Source organism: Tympanuchus pallidicinctus, unplaced genomic scaffold, assembly GCF_026119805.1.
Source record: "Tympanuchus pallidicinctus isolate F22 unplaced genomic scaffold, pur_lepc_1.0 scaffold6, whole genome shotgun sequence".
Classification (NCBI taxonomy): domain Eukaryota; kingdom Metazoa; phylum Chordata; class Aves; order Galliformes; family Phasianidae; genus Tympanuchus; species Tympanuchus pallidicinctus.
Genome location: NW_026294780.1, coordinates 38,045,518 through 38,068,115, shown reverse-complemented (window position 1 = coordinate 38,068,115; position 22,598 = coordinate 38,045,518). Strand labels below are relative to the sequence as shown.

At 33.8% G+C, this 22,598-nt stretch overlaps 2 protein-coding genes across 2 annotated transcripts in view; one reads left to right on the top strand and one right to left on the bottom strand.

Annotated features, from left to right (window-relative positions):
• LOC128092112 (uncharacterized) overlaps positions 1-22,598 on the top strand; it is a 392,342-nt gene that overhangs the window by 199,011 nt on the left and 170,733 nt on the right. The gene's annotated exons all lie outside the window — the stretch shown is intronic.
• The window catches only part of DIAPH3 (diaphanous related formin 3), a 228,895-nt gene that overhangs the window by 68,160 nt on the left and 138,137 nt on the right, over positions 1-22,598 (bottom strand). Inside the window, exons 24-26 of the mRNA XM_052705656.1 lie at positions 18,893-19,017; positions 11,120-11,284; positions 4,504-4,639 (exon numbers count right to left, since the gene is read on the bottom strand). Of these exons, the coding sequence (XP_052561616.1) occupies positions 4,504-4,639; positions 11,120-11,284; positions 18,893-19,017 (426 nt within the window). The remainder of the gene's footprint in view (positions 1-4,503; positions 4,640-11,119; positions 11,285-18,892; positions 19,018-22,598) is intronic.

Genomic DNA, 22,598 nt, shown 5'->3' with positions numbered 1-22,598 from the left:
CCAGCAAATCTGTGAAACATGTGACTCCCCTTTTTTCCCAAACCATGTAAACAATACAGACAGCTCTTCAAAAAGGAATGCTGCAAAACTGACTTCAAATTAAGCTATAACTTTCTAAATCAACTGAATCATGGATTTAAACCCAGTTTTTTGTGGTAAAAGTGAAACTGAGAAACAGCAATGAAAACAAATTAAACATCAGATTTCCCATATAGAATGTTAAGAAATCATTTTGACATCACTTCACTGCTTTAGCATAAGGAAGGGCATGCTTTGTAAATATCCACTGACTAAAGTGTGGCTTGTTGTTTAAATAGTGTTCAAGGAAAGACACGATGAAGATGCCACAATGATGGAGTTCTCAATTATATTACAATAAATTTTGCTGGTGTTATCACAGTTATAGGATTCTTTACACTGTGATAAGATCAAAATAATTGATTGATGTGTTTTCTGCGGAGAATCTGAACAACACAAGAAAGCACGTATCTGAATGTTAATAGTATAAAGACAAGTGATATTTACATAAAGATCCCCTTCTACAAGTTATTTACCTTTGTAACCATAGTATGTGATAGTTCAGACTGTCTTCACAGATGCAAGTAAAGTAAAGAATTTTTACTGAGTTCCATTGGCTTTCAAGTTAGGATGGAACTCAGAGGAATATCTGAAACTTATGTCTATATTATGTGAATTTAAGCTTCAGCCTGTTATAACAGGGAAGCATTTGAGCTGTGATCATTAGGCCACAGCAGTGTTACTATCTAAGATGTAGAGACGCAGACTGTTAGCAAACTACAGTTTACATGGATTTGGATATGGCATTGGGTTAAGTTTCAAAAATACACACTCACACACACACACAACAAAACTTGCAAGAGAATAAATCATGCAATTCCACATAGATAACAAAAATCTATGGTCCTATTAGCAGAAATTTGAATTTAGATTACAAAGTTTAAATTTTTTCAAAATATTCATATGATCCTAAACATATTTTACAATTTAGAAAATATGAATATACTTATAGCTTAAATATAAAAAAAATGAAAGCAAAAGCTTTATGAAGATGTATCACACACTATGCGTATTTATGTAATTTTAGAAAATGACTGCATAAATGCTGAACTTGGTGTAACATATTCCAAAGGCAGTCTGATCCAGAAGTATGAATGACAGCATATAAGTTGCAATCTGCATGTCAAAGTAATCATTTTTATATCAAAAGCAGAACAAAGGCTAAGAAGACTATTAAAGTTCAGGAGAAGGCTGGTCTACTGTAGGACCACCTCAGTTCTCATGTTTGAATTGCGTCACTTACTAATGATGAAATGATTATATTCACCCATAACTTACAAATCAGAAGTTGTCTTAAATTTGGGATCATGTTCCTTTTAAGTTAATATACAATCCATGTAGTGCTAGACAAACCTGGTGTGTGACTGGTGGATACAGTCCTAGTATTCTGTATACGACTTACTGTTCAATTAAAGTATAAGTTAGGTAAAATCCATATTTTTCTTATATAGTTAAGATCCTAGGTTTATCTGAAGTAAAAAAAAAAAAAGTCAGTAATATTCCCCAAATAGCTAACTTTTTTTTTAAAGCATTATATAAGTCACTTATTCAAGACATAAATTGCCTCATGCATCTGGTGACACCATAGACAAGACAACCTTACTCTTCAAATAAATCTCAAAAGCAGGTGAGAGATGAAGCAATCCAAAGAATGGGACTTCAAGAACAAAAGAGAATCTAGACTTACGCATCTATGCTGTAAAAAAGAGCAGTGGTTAACAAAAGAAATTAAGTATGATGAAATAAACCCAGTTTAAGCACTGGATAGCAGTTCAGGCCTTGAATTAATGGATACACTCTGAAAGCTGGAGCTCCAAAAATGTAAACACACTGTAGTCACTATTTGTCAACTAATAGTCACTGAAAAAATGCACAACTTAAAGCAAGTTATAGAAAAGACTGCTCTAATATTTAAGAAAAGAATTGGCAGCTAAGAAAAAAAATACCAGCTGAAGGCACTGCTACAGCCTAGGAATGTGCTCTCTAAAGGACTATACATCATGTAATTTAAGGATAACAGAAAAAGGGTTGGAAAGTGTCTAGAAACTAAGCCACCTTGTTAGAGCATGAGTAAGGAGAGAAAGAGAAAACAGAAGAGAGAAAGAAAATAAATTCAATTCTGTCTTCTCTTGCTGAAGGGCTCTCAAATTTGTTCACGTCACTTTGCTAGCAATCAATGGTAGCTTATCACTACTAGCTACACAAAAGTAGCCCTATGTTTTTGGCTTTTTTTTTTTTTTTTTAACTCACATCAGATTTAGGGTACAAATATTAAGGACTGACTGCTTGAATACGTACTGATAGTGATGGAAAGTAAAAAATAATTTGAAGTGATAATGAAATGCAATATTTAAGAATAAGCATCAATCTAATAAAGTTCTGTTTGAAAGTGTAACAGAAAATGTTAAATCAGAAGTGGCATATAGGACAGTGATACAGAGGCATAGTTAACCTTCATGTCATTTGCAGTTAAAACAAGATGTTACTGAAAACTGAAAGTAGAGATGCAGAGTACACTGTGATCTGTCCAGTTAAAAAAATGCCTTATAGAGTCAGTCAGTACATATAGACTGTTCTCAAGTATGCATCTGTTTAAATGCAATAAAATGTTTTCTGGGATGGTGACATCAAGGAATTTTGAGTGGCTTCATTCACACAACATTTGAAATAATGTCCCTACAAATCCAATATCTGATCTAGAAACCCTATAAAGAAGTGAAATGTAGCAGAAAATCAGTTACTCCACATTGTCACCCTTAGATATTAGTGCTTATGTATTTGGACAGAGGGAGGGTCTGGTTAAATGTTTGCCAGCAGGTCAGCTGTAAACATTTTTTAATTGATTCACAGATTCTTAAAGAGAAGACTTGGTCTTTCAGTGAACAAGCTGTGGGAAGGAAAACAGCGGGGAAAAAAGTAATTTTTGTGGGTTTTTTTGAAAGTCTTTGCTATTCTTCTTAGTAAATGTGGTTGCAATAAAACTGCCAAAGTAGAAAAATAAACAACCTCCCCTTCCCCCAAAGCTTCCACTTTTCATATCATTGTTGCAGTACTTTTTGACAAATAAATCTACCTTAAGTGCTTTCCACTGCCAGAATTTGGGTTTTCTAATAGACTTTTAAAATGACAATTCAAACTGACAAGCACAAGAAACCTTATAAAGAGCTCTGCAGAACAACAACAACAAAAAGAAACCAACAGCAGCAGTGGCCAATTTAGCAAATATCAGATCCAATACATTTATAGTTTCAGGTGACTCCAACGTTCTCTTTTCCCATTTGATGAGGGCCTTATGTAGCTGCTAACGAGGGAAAGAAATCTTTCTGTACATTTATGTGATCAATTAAAACAAACAAACAAAAACAATCTACTAACAAACAAAGTAGCTATTTACTCAATGATTTGGATGATTTCTGGATGACAAATACATATAGTTCACAGCCACGTAGTTGAAGGAGTGGGTTTAGCTACCAGAGGCCCATATACACACGTGGGCACGTGACTCAGAAGTTTGTAATGCTGGAACCTGTTTTACAGAAAGTTTCAACACAAATACAGGAAAAACGAAACTGTGAGGAACTTTAGTTTTCCCCAAAGGACTATAAATTGTATATCCAAAGCACTATCAGTCATTCTTACAACGTCTTAGAGAAGAATAACTAATTTTTTTGAAACGCTTCCAAACATGCAAGAATGCAGCCACTATTTTTACCCTCTTTCAAGTCTTCAATACTACATTCTTTGAACTTTAAAAGAGTGTCACATTTACTTCTAAAAAATTTACATTTCTTTGTTTTGAGGAGAGTCTCTTGATTTCTATCTTAATAGAAAACTTTAGTATCACACCTCAAGGCACACATCTACTCTGGATATTAGTGAAACGTGGAAGAGACAGCTAATCATTTATTCCAAAGGTGTGAACCAAGGATTGAGTGGGGAACTGCGTAACAAGATCTGCTCAGAAAAAATGAAAGTAGCTCATGATAATTTACACTGAAAGTCGTATATCATTCTGAAGGATTCCAGAAGCTCAATCTAAGATAAAATATAGCAGTATAGAGAATCATCAGAGATCTTCCTTACTAACAGGGAATTTACAGTGTCTGTAGTCTCTTGGTAGAAAAGACAACACAGAATAAATGAATAACTTTAAAAATGCATGGATGAGGTTACTTTGAAGGTGTTTCAATAGGGACCTGGTGGAATAACAACTGACATATTCAAAGAAGAATCCATAGTACTTCAGACCAGACATTCTCTTAAAAGAACAAAATGAATATGTAATCTTAGTTAAAAGAAATAAAAATGGCTTTATGACTTGGAGAATATTTATTCTCAGATAACAAGTTCTCAGCATAACTGAACTTATTTGTGATTCAAGGTATACCAACCTTCACACCAACCTTACCTTTCTATGTTACTCACCTGTTTTCATTTCTAACAAACGCTTTTTCTTTTGTTGCCTCTCTTGTTTTTCTTTTTCTGCTTTCTCCTTAGCTATTTTAGCACGTCTCTGCTTTTCTTCTGCTTCTCTCCTTCTTATATTCTCCTTTATTGCTTGCTGTGCAAAAAAAAAAGGGTTGCTCTTAGCAAAAGTTGAGCTTAAAAACAAAGAAAACTTAAAAATTCAATATTCTAACTAATCTTATCAAATATTTTACATTCAACATACAGTACATTTTATTCAGAAGAACAAGCAAATTCAGAATGAATGCATTAAAAGCATACTAATCGGCTCCAAGTGGTATTATAAATTTCAGCAAGAATTACAGCTTATAAATAAATATATTAGTGAAGGAAGAAGTCAAAATATTTAAACAACCTGTTTTCAGAAAACTATAAATTTATGTTCTTTACTTGTAGTTCTAAAGGAATTTCAAGATCTATTCTTCCTCATAATAGTACTAAGACAAAGGAAACAAAATTGCTTTGGTGACTTATTAGTTCATTTTTCTTACTGTTATATACATAAGCATTAGTTCACTGCATTTATAAATTCTATTTTTCTGATAATATTCCTACTACGTTCCTTATTTTGAATCATAAATAAGTACTCCAAATCTTCCAATGAAGCCAAAATAGAACAGAGTTTCAGAATTTTAAAATCATTCTTTTGCATATCTAGACACTAACAAAAAAAAATCAACTTCAATAATATTTTTAAACAGTGCTTTTAAGATAAACTTCATTATTTTAGTATCAGCTGTGTATGCTGGTACATAGCTATGTGGGTTACATCCAATGTCAAGTGCACTGCAGCTGCAATACATGTGCCAATACATTTGCTCAAAATTTTCCTTAATTTACGTATGTTACAGTTCTTTCATATAGGGAGGATTCTTACTGTAATTTTAAAGGTATTACAAGAAAAACTAACAGCAGATTTTTCTTCACTGAATAAATTTTCTCTTTTCATACTGCAATTACATGCAACATCCCATCTTTCACAATAGATCAAAGTTGTCACCTCCTACAAAATATTTAAAATTTTCTTAAGTTCTTATGCAAGATTGGCATGTTTGCAATGATAGTTATTGTTTGATGTTGTTTTTAGAAGAAAAATCTCAAGCCTGCAATTTGAGAAAATGTAAGAATGGACTGAAGAATTCACTCTTCTGTCCCAGGACAGCCTGGTCTAGTGGCTAGTGACCCTACCCATAGCAGGGGGTTGAAACTAGATGATCTTTGAGGTCCTTTTCAATCCATGCCATTACATTATTCTGTGATTCTGTGATCCAATACAGCATAGATAAATATGGATTATAGCAATATTTGCGCAGGCATTGCTTGTAACATCAATGCAGTAGACAGTGATGAAAGATAAGACTTTTCAGACTTGAAGGCCTGGGTGAATCTAATGAGGCTCCACACAGCAAGGTCTAGGCAGCCTGGTCTAGCATTAAATGGGGAGGTTGGTGGCCCTGCATGTGGCGGAATTCATGATCCTTGTGGTCCCTTCCAACCAGGCCATTCTGTTATTCTCTTACAATGAAAAAATGTACATGGATTTTATAAGAAAATGCTCCTCCTTGAAAATTGAAATTTGAAAGCTTTCAATCATGAAAAATTACTTTGAAATGAAAGGATTTTTTTAAAAATACAGCAAAACTTTACTTCCTCAGTATCTTCTCTAGGGTCACCCCTGTCAATTTTCTTAATAGGGGTGATGGGGAGAAACCTACTAAAGAATGCTGAAGTTCTAGATTGAATTAATTTTAACAAATTATTTGCAGATTTTCAGACTGAGCACTCAATAAAATAAACTAGAAAGCAAAACTCTATAAAGGGACTTTATAGAAAGGAATTACGTAGTTGACTAATGGAGCAATCAAAGAAAATTCTACTTCACATCAACATTTTTTCCCCAAAATAGTATCAGTGGAACTCAGCTTGTAACAATGCAAATTTAGGTATGTATTCCTTTCTAATTAAAATGATCGACGGGACTTAATTTAGTAGCTCACACCTTCATATCCAGTGCACACTGGTTGCTCTGGAGCATCACATCCTGCTTTCAGCCTCTCCCTCAGTAGGACAACAGCCTCCCACAAGTCCTGTGACTTAACTTAGAATTTCAGACTGATGATGCCTCAAACACCATTTGAGACACCACTCCAAGACATAGTGCTTGACAGAGCTGAGGTGACAGAGCTCCTTTGAAAGCAACAAAATTAAACAAAAACTGACCACATGCCATCAGATAAGACAAGATGCAGATGCATACATTTAGAAGCCTATCTCCTGTAATCAAATCCTAAAATGTTCTAAATAATACCCTAATACCCTAAATGTTCTAAGTCTTATGCCATTTGCATTTCAAAAACTAGATGTCTTAATATTAGATTGCTCAAAAAGGCTAAAACACTTCACACAGTCTGACCACATCTACTATATACTAACACAGTACACAAAGATATTGTTCAGAAGGGTTACAGAAGCAGATTTATTTTGCATAACATGCCAAGGCTTACAGTTTCTGGGATGGAGGTATTCTTGGGTTCACTGTTGTGCTTTCCTGGATCATTTGTGATTTTTAAATATTTATATAATGCAGAAGATAAATGCTCTAGAGTCTAGGAAACAAATGTTAATGTCTTCTTCTGTGTGTATGCTTTTACTATAGCACTGATTCAAACTTTTCTGTCATTTCTGCTGCAAAACAATCTAGTAGCAATAGGAGCAAGGGATTTCTGTAGTTCTGTGATTACTATGCTGTGTTGCACTTAAAAGTTGCTGATTCAAAAAATCTTTTGCTTTCTCCAAAACACACTACTGCAGGAAAATTCTAACCATTAGAGAAAAATAAGGAGGAAAAATATTACAATTGCTTCACATTATTTCAAAAAGCTGTTTTTCTCAAGAGAAGGAGTGAGCCTACTAGCAGTACATCCAGCAGTATGAAAGCACAGGTGAACAGACATTTCAGATAAATAAGATGCTACAGTAATGTATTGGGAACTTATCTGCACGCATTACAGCACTGAAGGTAAGGTGCTTCACCCGTATTTTGGATTCAGCCAACCAAATATGCACTAGATTTGGTAGTCACAGAGTGCTAATGTTAGTTGCTACAGCTAACAGATAACACTGAAGTATAAAGTGCATTCCAGTATTAGCTATTAACTTGTAAACTATGGCTCCAGATTTTAAACTGCTTAGTTTTCATTAATGAAAAATACAAAAGTATCCTAAGTGAATAAAAATGTATTTAAATTGTCAGCTTTGCTGAACAACAGAGATGACATAACTTAATGTTCCCATGAATAGCAATGACTAAAGCTGTATTTTTGTTTTAGACTATTTAAGAATCCAATAATGGTGTAGCACTAAGTTTAAACATCTTTTTAGCTAAGTTTTCCAAACATCTTTCACTTGATCACTGTCAGTAATCAAAACCAATTCTAAACAATTCTGAAAATTAGGCCTCAGGTGTCTCACACTAGGCATCCCAAAAATCTTTTCTGAATAGACTAAAACCCAAGCAACTACTCAATATTTTGTTTAGTGTCATTGAATGATAAGTGGTTTCATGCCTTATCTACACACCTTCTTCATATAGCCTTCAAATTGTGCTCTGCAAGACAGAATTATTAATTTTCCTCAAGGTTTCTTCTATCATGCTCATCAATAACAACTAACTGTTTCAAAGCGTTAATGAATCTATCTTTATAACACAGCTGTGAAGCAGGTTCTTAGTATCTGTGCTAGTTTTATGGACACAGAAAGCAACTATAGGGAAATTAAGATAAAGGACAACCACTACTTTGTATCTCCAGTTCAAGATGAATATGAGCACTTAGAATTCTTATTCTACAGGATTTAAATAGAAGATGTGGGTTAAAAACTATAATTTTACTATTAAATTAATATAACTATTTCATAACATTTAGAATTTTCGAAATAGGTTTCCTGGGTTTCAAATTAGCAACAGTTTGGAAAATATAACTGCTGTGTGTGTTTGAGAAGTCAGGCATACAGAATCACCGAATCATTTGGAAAAGACCTTCAAGACCATGAAGTTCAACAATCAACCTAACCTACCTAAATAATGTCTTTTAGTGCCATGTCTACACATCTCTTAAATACCTCCAGGGCTGAAGGCTCCACCATTTTTCTGCACAACTTATTCTAAAGCTTGATTACCGTCTCCAGGAAGAAATTCTTCCTAGTACCCAATCTAAACATTTCCTGGCACATTGTAAGTCAGTGTCTTCACTGCTACCACTTGTAACCTTAGAAAAGAGACCCTCTTTGCTGTTATCTCTTTTCAGATAGTTACAGAGAGTGATGAAGTTTCCCCTCAGCTTCCTCCTCTCCAGACTAAACAACCCCAATTCCTTCAGTTGTTCCTTGGAACACCTCTTTCCTAGTTCCTTCAGCCAGCTTTGTCACTCTCCTCTGCATACACTTGAGCAACTCAGTGTTTTTCTTGTGGTGAGGGGTTCAAAACTGAATACAGGATACGAGCCATGGCTCAGCAGTGCTGCATACCTGAGGATGGACACTTAGACCAGGATGTGATCGGCCTTCTTGATCACCTGGGCATCCTGCTGGCTCATGTCCAGCCAGTTGCCAACCAGAACCTCCTGGCCCTTTTCTGATGGGAAAGTTTTTAGCCGCTATTCCCAAATTTTATGTCACTGCATGGGACCCAGATCCAGCACTTACCTTTGTTGAATGTCATGCAACATGTAGCTAGCTGAGCAAAATTATTTTAATTGAAGATGGCACCTTCTAGAATTTTAGTCATTGAATTCTGAAGCAGCAGAGCTTCGATAATTTTTATACATCCTGATACCTCTGCTAAATATGTGTTCCATTTTAAGTACTTTCCTCAAAATGGAAGGGCAAAGGAATTTCACCCAAGTTTCAGTATATACAGGAGTATTTTTCCTGACTATACTCTCTGACATGTCTGAAAACTTTAAAAAATAACAACAACAAATAAACAAAACTGGGAAATACAGGAGCAATCTAAATATATTGTAATGATAAGTGTTATGCTGCAATATGAAGATGGCAGAATGAGCACCTGAATCTTTCAGCAGGTCAACAGAAGAGTTTGATCACTGCACCAGTCTACATCACAAAGCTGATTCTAAGATTTCCTTCCTGCAGGAGCATAGCTTACAAATTAGGCCATGTAATCAGAATTAGCCACAAAAGAAACAATGACCACAAAAACCACAGAAAATCAACAAACTGTCCCTGGCCCCCACAACCTTACCAATCTGAGCATAATTATAAATAACCAAGACAATGATCCTCACTAAGCCTAAACAGGAGCTCCAAAAAAGAACTTTCAGACTTTCCTAAATTTGCTTTGGTATTTGAAATTGAGGGTTATGCCAGTCTTGTTTATGTATTCTGAAGTGCATCAAATTAATCATCCTTCTTACAGAAGAAGTATACCGGCAGTGATAAAAGAACTTGCAATATCTTTTGGAGAACAGCTGATTATCCTGAAATTTGCCAAGACAGTTGTTTGTAGCCATATATAGTGAGCTCCTATAAAACTCTAAAAAAATGTTTAAAGAAATACTGTTTGAGAAATTTCCATTTCACTTTTAAGAAGGAAAACTTGTTAAAATTTCTTAAATCATATTTTGGTGGAACAAAGAATAATAAGAACACCACATTGAGATTAAATAATGCTTATTATTCATATTTGTAAACATAATGAAAATATGTCGGGACTCAAAAAAATATCTAAAGAAAAATTTATATTTCCAAAAAACTTTAAACCTTTATGCTGAGCTATTATTGCACTAGTTGTGAAAGTTTATATATGTTTATATATAATGGTCGCAGGATGATGGCCTGTGATATAAGAAATATTGAACTAGCCTCAATTTATGACTATTTTAGATAACTCTAAAGCAAACATCTACTAACTGAAAGTGAGTTTGAATTATGCTTTTGACAATGTATTGAGCTTTATACATGAAAAGCTATCTAAAAATAACCTGCATCAGTCTAATGGCTGTTTCTCACAGATAATAAAGACATTAAAAACTATAAAATAGTTCTTTGCTACTTCTCCCCAACAGATCATCTCTTTAAAAGGCGAGATAAGAAAGATTTAAAAATGCATAAAAAACAAACTCTCAGAGAACATTATCATTAAATAAAATAAAGTTCTGGATTTGGATTTTGTATGGGAAAAGAATACATAGAATGACAGCTATTTTTTATTTTTAAATAACTAACAAGCATCCTTTAAAAAGAAAAAGCAGCTTTAAGAAAAGTGGAGTTTCATACTTTTCCTATTCAGATTATAAATAAACATAAGATGTTCAGTTTTAAATTACATTCATCGTTGTAAAGAATTTCCATTTCTTTCAAAAAGAAATAATCCAAAAATAATAACTCAAAATCTAATTATCGTAACTTAGCAGAATTTAGGAGGAACAAAAAAGTTTCTGTAATGTGCATCAGATGCTTTTTGAGGCAGAAGAAAATTATTTTATTTTGTTCAGGAATTTGAAGACTACAAAAGTAATTTTTAAGAAATGTTAGGGAATAAATAAACAAACCATACCATGAACATCATCCTGAAGTTGTTTAAGTCGGTTAAAAACTCCTCCACTGAAACTTTCTTCAGATCGATTGCAAAATACCTCATCACATTCTGATACAGTTTTTCCATGTTCTCATGCATCCCTGAAAGTTTCTGAAAATCTTCTTTGGCATGAATTAGAAAGCTGTATGCTGCTGTTAAGGCTGCAAGAGTACTGAGTTCATTTAAGAACATATGCACAATTATCTTTAAGGTCAAACATGTAATTTAGTTAAGTAAATTAGAATATATTTCTAAAATATACTCATTTAAAAATATATAAATTATATAATTTGATTTAGAACCAGTAGCTAACTTCACTAAAATGCATGCCATTCTGCCATATATATAAAAACAAAGTGAAATTTAGATATCAGTAACTAACTGGAATACTTTAACATATCAAGAAATACTGTAATTATTACTTCAAATACAGTAAAAATAGAAATGTCAGCAAACAACAGTATTAAAAATAATAAATACAAGAGAAAAAACCCTCATCCTAACAGCTCTCTAGAATGTTAATATAGCAACAGTATTGCTTCCGATTTTATTTCTAGTGACTGCATCAGAAATTTATGCTTTCCAAGACTATTTACAGTGCAAATACAATTTAATTAAATTAGAGGTGAAAACAACAGAACTACTCCCAAAAAAGATAGACAACTTATAAAAAGCACCAAAATACTGCATAGCAAATGGAGTCAAGTAAAAAATGACTGTTTATTCATGGCTTTGTAAAGCTCAAAGAAGAAATACTGCATGTTGGTCTATGGGACGATTTCATAAGTATTTACATAAATGGAAAAGCAACTAAACAAATATTTATGTTCTCTTCATGCTCCTGAAAAGAATGTAAAAGACAAAAAATGTCAACTTCACCTTTTCTCCCACTACCCACTGCAATTACTATAAAAGACAATTAACTGTCTATTTTATATCACAAATACATACATTATTTACCATTTTATTTTTATGAAGAATGGGATTTTTAATTAGGTGAATTAAAAACAAAGAAATAGAATTTTTGTTATCTCTGCTATTTCAAATTGATAGGAACAACTCACTACTGGGTGATTATTTTTACTCTTCAAATTTTATACCATGTACTTGTTTAGCTTAGAGACCGAATCCCATTTGATCTTCACTATAAGACGTCTTTATAGTTTGTTATACTTAGTTTCAAAACATTCTTTTACTTATTCCCCAACATGCACAAAACTTACTGGTGGGATAGCAAGGAAAGTGGATGAGAGATCAGTATGCAACAGCTGCCCAAATATTAAGTAAAGAAAAAAAAAAGAATTATGAATAACAAAGCATGGCACAAATACCCATTAGGACCACCTAAACAAATGTCAGCAGTTCAAGAAAGAAAAAAAAGCTGCCACAGTAGGAAACAAAAATTAACGTTAAGTGAAGGAAAATGTTTTTGCATCTTAATCATTTTTCATACTATACTTGTATATAAATCTTATATCACCAATAGAACTTAGATAGAAATAACTATCTATTGCATTTTTGAGCTTGTTTATTTCCATAGCTTGGAATGCTAAAGGAAAACCAGGTAAATTGTTTTTTTTGACAATAGGTATAAATGCCATTTATCAAACCTGCCAGTAACTTTCTTCAGCATTCTAGGAAGGAAAAAAAAAATCTTACAAAAGCTACAAATATAAATAAAATGTATATTTAATGTTGTAAATGAATGATAAGCCAGTATACACTAAAAAGGAAACTTTTGAGAAGATCTGTGATATTCTACAAGATGTAAGTACAGTTACAACTATGCTAATAGTGTCTATATAATGTTTATATTAAACTGTTGGAACTGAGTCCTCTCAAATACATGGTGCAAAATTTTAAACTCAAAATGCAGCATTCTGGAAAGATGTGCTACTATGCAGTATTTCATTCCCAGACAGAGAATTCTGAGATTTTTATTTTCTGTTTGGTATGCTATGGGATACCCTAAGCTCCTGGCATTCTACTGAGACTGTGCTTCAATTTAGCTACTTTTAATAAGTCCTCTTCCTTTTTTCCTTAAATACAGCTTTTGTTAGCCAGTACTAGCTAAACTGGAGGCAACAGGGAATACTACTGAGCACGGCAATCCCAACTGTAATTATTATGAACAGGTTGATATATGTGCATTATCAGCTACACGATTCATTGGCTTTGGATGAATGAAAACAGAAGTACAGCAAAGCTGCAACACAGGTGGGAGGAAAAGCAAATCAAGAAGTTAGTTATTTGTTAACTTTTTCTGAAATGGCTTCACTTCATGGACAGCCTTTTTGAACTCATGGGACTACAGATCAGCATTCTGCTCATTATTGGAACAGAAAAGCAATGCGGGGCTGAAATGAGTAGTATCTGTTGTGGAATTTCCATATACTATATATTTGGTCTTGCATATTCATGGCAGCTTTTTCCATAGTGGACTGCTTGTCTTAAAACTGTATTGATTTTAATATATTGTGCTATGTAAAATACTAATATAGTGGAGTGTATCAAGACATAAAATCAGCTGTTACTCTACGGTAGATAACAAATTACGTTAGTACTCCAAACATTTTCTCAGAAGACCTTACATTCATTGCATGTGACATTTTGACAAACTAACCCACGTATTAAACATAGGCAATTCAAAAAGGAATCTGATCCTGCATAAGTACAAAAGATTAATAAGTGCACAGATGCTGTATGTATTTCAACAGAATCTTCAAAATGGAACTGAGACTGTCATTATATAAGCCAGCAACAGTCTCTGTAAAAACACAGCAAATTTTTCAAAGACTGGTGTAAATAGATTGAGGTCACTTCAAACCAGGATTTCAATGAACAATTTTTAAATTTTATTTATTTATTTATTTTAAGGCCAGAGGGCACAAATTATGCAGGGCTCCAGCGAGAATTTCCCACATGAAGCTCTTGGGGAAATAGTTGCAATTATCTGAAAAATACATGTCACAGAGACTTCATTTTATGTACACAGCAAGGATCAACACTAAAATTTCTTCTCTGAATAGAGTAGTTCAAAAAAGACACTCTAATGTTTAAATTTTTAAATTAGTATCTTCTGAAGAGTGTTTGTCTAATAATTCCTTTTCCTTGACTTACTCACTCAATCTTACCTCTATATTAAATATAATACTAAAAAAAAATTGACATGCATTTGTACCATAGTGTGTATATCCCTTGTATTTATGAACAAAACCAGTGTTAATGAGTCTGAGGTCCAGACCAGATAGAAAATATATAAAAGAATTACATAATTCAAGTTAAATTTACATTGTTTGCCCAAACCCTATTAATTACATGCCCTCATAGTCAACATCTTGATCCTTTCTGGAAGAGTGACATGCAGTCCTTTTTCACTTGATCAGCTCTGGTCTTGTAATCTTGAAAATCTTTTAGGATCCTAGGATGTCTTATTTCTTCACACCATACAGAAGAAATTTCCAACTATATGGCTGGTTGGATAACCAATAGTTTAGAGGCAATGTACAGAATTGGGTTTCTTATACCTCACTTGAATCAGGCTACGTTCAATTCTTTCCTTCTCTTAACAAATTCACTTAAACCACAAGGAAAAAGGAACAGAGAATTGATCAAAAAAAAAAAAAGACTGTATTCCTAGCTGAAAGGTATCAACTAACTTACTGTCTCTCAAGTATTAGTTGCATAAACTTGTGTGAAAATCACCTTTATAAATACATTCAGTGGTTAAACAGGATAAAATTTGTCAAGAGTTTCTCAACTGCTCCTTATAAAATCATTAGATGTGAGCTAGACTGATACAGAAGATGTTGATTAACTACTTAATTAAGCTTTCAACATGTAATTTAAATTCTCTTCATAAACCCACTAAATTTTTATTTTGAACATACAAATGCATTTTGTTCACTGTGCTTTTTCTTGAACATTACACCGAATGAATTTAATACTATAAATCAATATCAATTCAATATTATTTGACTGTTCTAATTAAAGCAAACAAATGAACTACAATAATGACTGTAATTTTTGCTCAGCTAGTATACATAAGATCACTGACAAACTAGCACAATTTAATGTATAAGAGAAATATTAATAATTATAGACTTTGTCAATAAAAGGGTGCACCAACTGTGCATATATCTGACTTCCTGAAGAAACAAGAATGCTAATCAGTTCATTAGGGACCTTTGGGTTGTGATATTTGTGACAGGATGTAATAGCCTGCTTGTCCATGAAGCCTAATTGTACTCAAGATGAGAAATTATTACCAACAAAGCACCATCCTTCCTTTTTCAGATTTCCTACTGGTTTCTCTTTATGAGCTGCATGCCTTTCAAGACTTCAGCATCATTCAGCTTTCCTTGTCATAGGAATAAAAGTCAAGACACGTCCAGGCTTCATCATGCTGTGCAGGATTATCTAACCTTTCCATCAAACCTTTTTTGCTTCGTAATTTATTGAAGCTCCTACTTTTCTAAAAGTGAGCTTCTTTAATTAGTGTGTTCACTGAAATTACTAGAAACCAAATGCAACTTAACGGTTCTGAAATTATTGCCTCTGTACTGGGAGAAGTAGTAGTTGAAGGCAAACTATTCCCGTTCATAATATGTTCTGTTCAAAATACTGTTTGAATAGCCTAACATAACAAAATACGTAGTGTAGCTGGTTTTACTTGCACTGATTTATTCTGACTATGATAAAATATTCATCTCACCTGTTTCTGACAGCAATCAATACCCAGTGATTGGAGAAAACAAGAATGAAATAGAAAAAGTGTAGCATGGTAAGTCAACTTATGTACTATTTAGCTTCTAAGAATCTGCAGGTTACTGATTTTTATGAGCTAAAACTACCTCAGGACTAATGTATTTAAGCTCCAGACACAGTATCTTTAGCTGACTATCTAAGCCTTAAAGGAAATTCATCTACGCTGTCAACCTCTACAACATCTTAAAAGTAAATGCTGCAGTTTGTGTTCTGCATGAGTAAACATTCCTGTTAGTATGTTATCATCTCTGAAGTAGGATTTTATTCCTAATTATTTACAAGAAATAATGAACACCTTCCTAACTTTCCTGTTGCATGGTAGATAAATTTACAAGTATCTTTACTAATTCTTATTTAATTTTCCAGCTTCAGAGTCCTAATCTATTTAAACATCCTCCTTGCTGAAATTATTGCTTTCTGTTGATCACTGTTGTCACCATTCTCTACCACATCAATAGGTGTACAATATGCTTTTAGAGATGGGGTGATGGAAGTACTCAAGATGTAAGACTATTACTGATTTTTACAGCAACTTATTTCTACTTTCTGATTGTTTTTAACTACAGTTGTTCTCAAGAGCTCCTAACATTCTTCTTCTAGATGTACTATTTCATAGTCACTGAAATGCACTTGCCTTTCTGTTAGTACCTACTAGTATCTGCTTTTTGGCATGAGTTTTTCAATTTTATTTTTTAACTATATATTATTCCAGAATAAGTAGTCATTCTACTATTCTCTTTAAAAAATCTGTTTTCTTGGAAGACTTTGTTAACCCATCTTGTTGAAAGATGCATGGATATTCAGTTATGCTCTACTGAATGTCTTGGCATAATTTGTACTCTGCAAGGAATGGTTTCTCCTTAAACAAACAAGCAAACAATAAAACCCACCACAATGTCCATGTCACTTAATAGTGTATCTTGCATATATTAGTATATATATATATATATATATACACATACATATATACATACATACTATATATACATACATATATAGATATGTATATAGGCTGAGCCCATATATATGATCTTTTTATTTAGTCTAAATCAGTTTTTCTTGGCACAGAAACCAGATTTACAGCTACACAGCTCAGTTTCTCCTTGCAGCCATCTTAAAAGAGAATATCTTTTCAACTCCAATTTTTCTAGTGTCTAACACTACTTTAGTTCATGTAAGAATATGTCATCCAAAGGGTAAATACTTGAGTTTATTTTTAAATCTTTTCAAGTCTGGGGATTTATTGCTATTTAATTTATTATTTTATTTTAATGAAACTCCTAAAAAGTTCAGCTGAGATCATCCCTTCATACAAAGTATTGCACAGTTGGTTCAATCAAAGATCTCTCCGAGACAACCCTTGCAAACAACTAATTTAACTTTTTGGTTATGGCTTATCTTCATGACATACAATGATAATCTAAATGTTCAGCAGTATTGCTGAAGTACTGCTTCTGAAATGCTTGAAAAGGACATTTCTTCCTTTCCTGAGATGATCAATATCCTTTCTAAGAGCTCAGTAAATTGCTCTAATAGTCTTCATATATGGGGATGGAATTTTAACTCTGAGAAAAGTTATGGCATTTACTGACAAGGTCCACCCATTTACCTATCTGAATATCATATTTTAACTTCTTACACTATTGTTTTACAACTGTGACCTATTCTGTCTCAAATGCAATTTATAACCTTCTATGAAAGTATTCCACTCACTTTCTGCCATCAAGTTCCAGAAATGCCTAATGTGTCAGTAACACAAAAGGAAATTAGGCATTCAACTTAATCATTTTTGGAATTTCAGATGTTGGACATTAGCACAGATTTATTTCTCTTCACTGCTCTCTGCTCTCCTTCTTAAGTGAAACCTATATCTTCAGGCTATTCTTCACTCAATCCTAAATGATTTTTGTTAACTTCTTTTATATCTTTTTTTTTATGGAGGAAATTTAGAACTCTCCAAGTTCTCTTCTGTACCACTGGCTTCTTCAGATGCAAAAACATTTCACACTATAGAGACACCGTGCTAGTGAGTTTCAACAAATCTCTCAAAACCACAGTGAGTTGGAAAAGAAAGTCACTAACAACAGCAACAAGAACAATAACAGAGAATAGCTTCACCAACAAAATAAACTACAACAGAAAAGATTAGTGGTAACACTGGAAGGTTATAGACACTACAGAGTCCAGAGAAAGGCCTAAAGCCAAGTTATATATATGATTTGGTTGCAGCTAGTCTTCTGAAGAGGAAATTGGCCCTAATGCAGCAGTCATAAGAGCCACTTACCTTTAGGGTCTCTTGCTGTCCTTTATTTAATAGAGTTAGATTAATCAAGAGCAATGAATAACTGTCTCCTGAGTCCTCCTGTCTTTATACATAGCAAAGTAGACTTCCAGTTAGATAATAAACTAACTATGCCTAGTAAGGGAATTTTAACTTTTCTCTCTATGTATGTTGATATTTCTGCTCCTAGGATATTCTCCATGGCCAAAGGTCAGTAGAGAGGTTTAAGCTAGAGGACAATTTCCTTGACTTTGATTAAATATCTTCCTGTCACATATGAGGGAGACAGGCAGTTCAGTTGGGTGGAGGGCTTGGAATAAATAGTCAGAAGGTAAATTTCATTTAAGCAATAGGAGAAATTTTTTGTTGTAATTGTTGCATCTACCAAACTTATTCTGAACTGTAATTCATACACTAAAGAACAAATACAGAGTGATGCACATCTTCCTCTAATATACTCTTATGAGAAAAATCACCCAGTAAGGCACCTACATACAGAGTTAAACCTAACAGCATTTTTCCCCCAATTCCATTCACTACAGATGACTCCATTAATAAGGCTGTTCATGTACTTAGCTTTAAAGAGAAAAGATTTTTTTTTTCAACAATATATGCTACAAACTGAAGCTAGATAAATTTAAAGTTGGAGTTATTGCAATCAAACTATTTGTATGTGTTTTTTTAAAGAATACTCCAAAGGATATGGACATTTTTGCTACGAACTTATCATGCTTATCTTCAGCAACTGGAAATGTCTTCAAATCCTTCTCAAGCTGTTGGAGTTGCTTTTCCATATGCTTCAGGCTCTTCTCCAGGTTTTCTGCTGAGACTAAAACACAGTACATTAACTCTGTTAACACCTTAAACAAGAAACACTGTAAAATTTCTCAGTTAAAATCTTGTCCAAAACAGCATACTGCATTTTCAATTTTGAAATAAAAGCAGTGACCAAATTACAACGCATGATGAGGAAATTACAATGCTCAGTTTCCCTACTTATATAGTTGCCTTGTTCTGATTAGAATATTGTTTGAATGTTGCATTTTGCTTTATTCTTATGACTAAGGTATAGCACAGTCAGTTTTAAATAGCCTGAGATATATCTATACCAGTCTGTCTTCTGATTACCCATAGGCAGCTTTAAAGCAACTCCAAGAATCACGAAGCTTGCTTAAACAACAATCTGTTAAAACAGAAAATAATAAAATTTCTATGATAGATCATGAAGAAAGTAAGACCCTCAAAACAAAGAAAACAGGTTACTGAACACTGATGCATGAAACCTAAGATCCAGCTCCCTAGTTTGAAAGCATAATGCCTATTAAGAAACACAACAGAATTTGTAAAGTCAACATGCCTTTCAAGCAGACCGGAGAGAAGTACAGACACTGAGATGAGGTGAAGCAATACACAGACTTAAGAGAAAAAAAGAGCAGAAAGGAAACATCAAGAATCTATAACAGGATGCAGAAAACTGCAAAATTTCTTACCAGAAAAAAGAGGAATGTAACTTCCAATCATTTGGAAGAATGCAGGGAACACTGATGATACAAAATGGAGAGGTGTTGCTGGCATACCAGAAGGCTCTGCTTCCATTCAACGACACCTAGACAAACTAGAGAGTTGGGCAGAGAGGAAGCTAATGTGGTTCAACAAGGGCAAGTGTAGAGTTCTGCACCTGGAGAGAAATAACTGCATGCATCAGTACAGGTATGGGGACGACCTGCTCTAAAGGAGTTAAGCAGAGAAGGACTTTGGTGTCCTGGTGCACAACAGGTTGACCATGAGAGCCAGCCTTTAGGCCATTGGGGCCAATGGTATCCTGGGGTGCAGTAAAAAGAATGTTGCCATCAGGACAAGGGACAAGGGACATGATCCTCCCTCTCTATTCCACCCTGGTGAGGCCACATCTGGGGTACTGTGTCCAGTTCTGGGCTCCCCCGTTCAAGAATGACAGGGCTACAAAGATCATTATGGCCTGGAGCATCTCTCTTACAAGGAAACGCGATAGATCTTTAGCCTGCAGAAGAGAAGACTACAAGGAGATCTTGTCAAAGCTTATAAATATCTAAAGGCAACAGAACAAGGACCAATGGGCACAAACTGCAACACAAGAAGTTCCATATGAATATAAGACAGAACTTTTGTATTGTGAGAGTGACAAAGCACTGGAACAGGCTGCCCAGTGAGGTTGTGGAGTCTCCTTTTTTGGAAATATTCAAGACCTGCCTGTACGCTTTCCTGTGTAACCTACCGTAGCAAACTTTCTTTAGCAGAAGGGTTGGACTAGATGTACTCCAGAGGTCACTTCCACCCTCTGCAGTTCTGTGATTCTGTGATGCAATTTATTTTTTTATCAGCTATTTCATTCAAAATATACTGTTCCTACAAAGATAAAATTACCTTCACCTACAAAATCCCTAGAAAAAGTTTCTGGCCCTATGATGTCAATAGGATCTGTAATGGATCCGTGATTTCCTTCTGCACAGAGATATGCGATAGAAAGCATGAGATGCCCTCACTGAACACATCTTTCACAAAATTCTGCCAAGAATCACCAAATGACTGGATTAAAATGTTGCATAGCAACTACAATTCCATTCATAACAGAAAGGTTAACACAAGTATAAAATGATCAATGGTAACGGTGAAAATGCTAATGCAGTGTAAAAAAAGTGATTTCTATACAATCACTGTTTCTAAAAAGTAAAGGGGAAATAGGTGTATCATTTAGCTTTAGCAGTTAAGAAACTGCTTTGTTAGAGAAGTAGAGTTAAAATTAGAAGTTGACAGTGCTCACTGAAGATGTGCTTCATGTCTTGATAGGTTTCAAAATCAATATTGATTTTAATATAAACTCATACCTCTGCTGTTTTAAGAAGCATTTGAGGGTAGATGCACACAAGTTTAAGAAAATAAATTAAAAAAAATTAATTAGAAAGCTCCTAGGAAATACATAATTAATATTAAACACAACGTATATATTATCAAGTTCAGTATCTTTACAACATAGTTTGTCTTGTCTTAAATGTGCATAAAATTAAAATACTTACAAAGTGTCAGAATGATCAGAGCCAGAAAACACACAAGTTTAAAAAGAAAAAATGTAGGTAGCAGCTGAGAAAGTCCTACTTGCTTTTTGCCAGATAAAAAAAAAATAAAATAAAAAAAATCACTGCCTAGAGCTGATTTGCAAGCCATATTAAAAATCAGTGACTAAGCATTGAAATTTTCAAATTCTTGTTTTCAGCAAAGCCTTTTTTTAAAAAATAACTTGTTACTTCTGTTGCTTTTGTGTTTGTTTTTTTTTATCTCAAACAGTTATGTATTTGATCAAGAATCTTCACACTGTCTGTCTTGTTCTATAGTTGGTTGGGGTTTTTTCTTCTTTTGTCTTAGGTTGTTCCTGAGTATGAAATTTCAGCATTCTTATCATTTCTGCAATACACATCTACTAGATATATTTTCCTTTAAGACTATATTTCTGTAGACAGTCTCAAACAGAAACTAAATCTCAATATATTGGTATTCTTTTGGAATTACTGAAAGTTTCAGCAACTTTCAATTTAGTGAAAACAGATGAAAAATCAAAACTGAGAATCCAAGCAGCTCTTCTAAAGATCACCTGAAATATCTATAACATTTGTCCATGTTCATCTAGAAAATACGGTATAAAGTCGAGAGTGTAATAGGATGGCAGAAGAGGAAAAAGAAAAAAAACAACCTACATTTACTCCTACTGCTGAGGAGATTCAGATGTAAATCCAAGCCAAACTGAAGTGTATAACTCATAATAATTCTGAATTTAAGTGAAAGAACGGAGTTTTCAGTGTTGGTGAGCACACAAAACCAAGTTGTCTGTTGAAATACAATCTATATGTGCCTGAAGACTAGCTCATTTATACGCTCTGAGTTTCCTTATCCTTGCTTTAAAAAGACTCCTTATATCCTTCTAGCCTTCCTCACTTTTCAGGGTTAAAAAAACTGTGTTCTTCAAGTTTCCTCTCTTGATTCAAATCTTTTAGTACTGTGGGTATTCCAAAAGCTTCTGTTTTAAAATCTCTCCACATTTCAGGTGATGGCTTAACAGTCCTTTTAACGTTTGCATTAATATTAGTACTGAAAATACCTTATCTGATTATCTTTAGATAAAAAAATTTCTTTCCTGACCAGAGCTCTTACTGCAGTATCAAGATGCATGATCTTGTACTTCATACTATTGATTTTCATTTCTTTTACTCTACTCCCTCAGCACTATTCAGTGATGACAATCTAATCCCACTCTCCACTGACAATGCTCGCTAAGTTTTTGTCAGAATGTTTGTTGGTTCAATAGCACAAATTTATTTTGTTGCCATATTCCATTTAGGCAGCATTTTACACTTTCTTCACTTTTTATCCTAATGAACA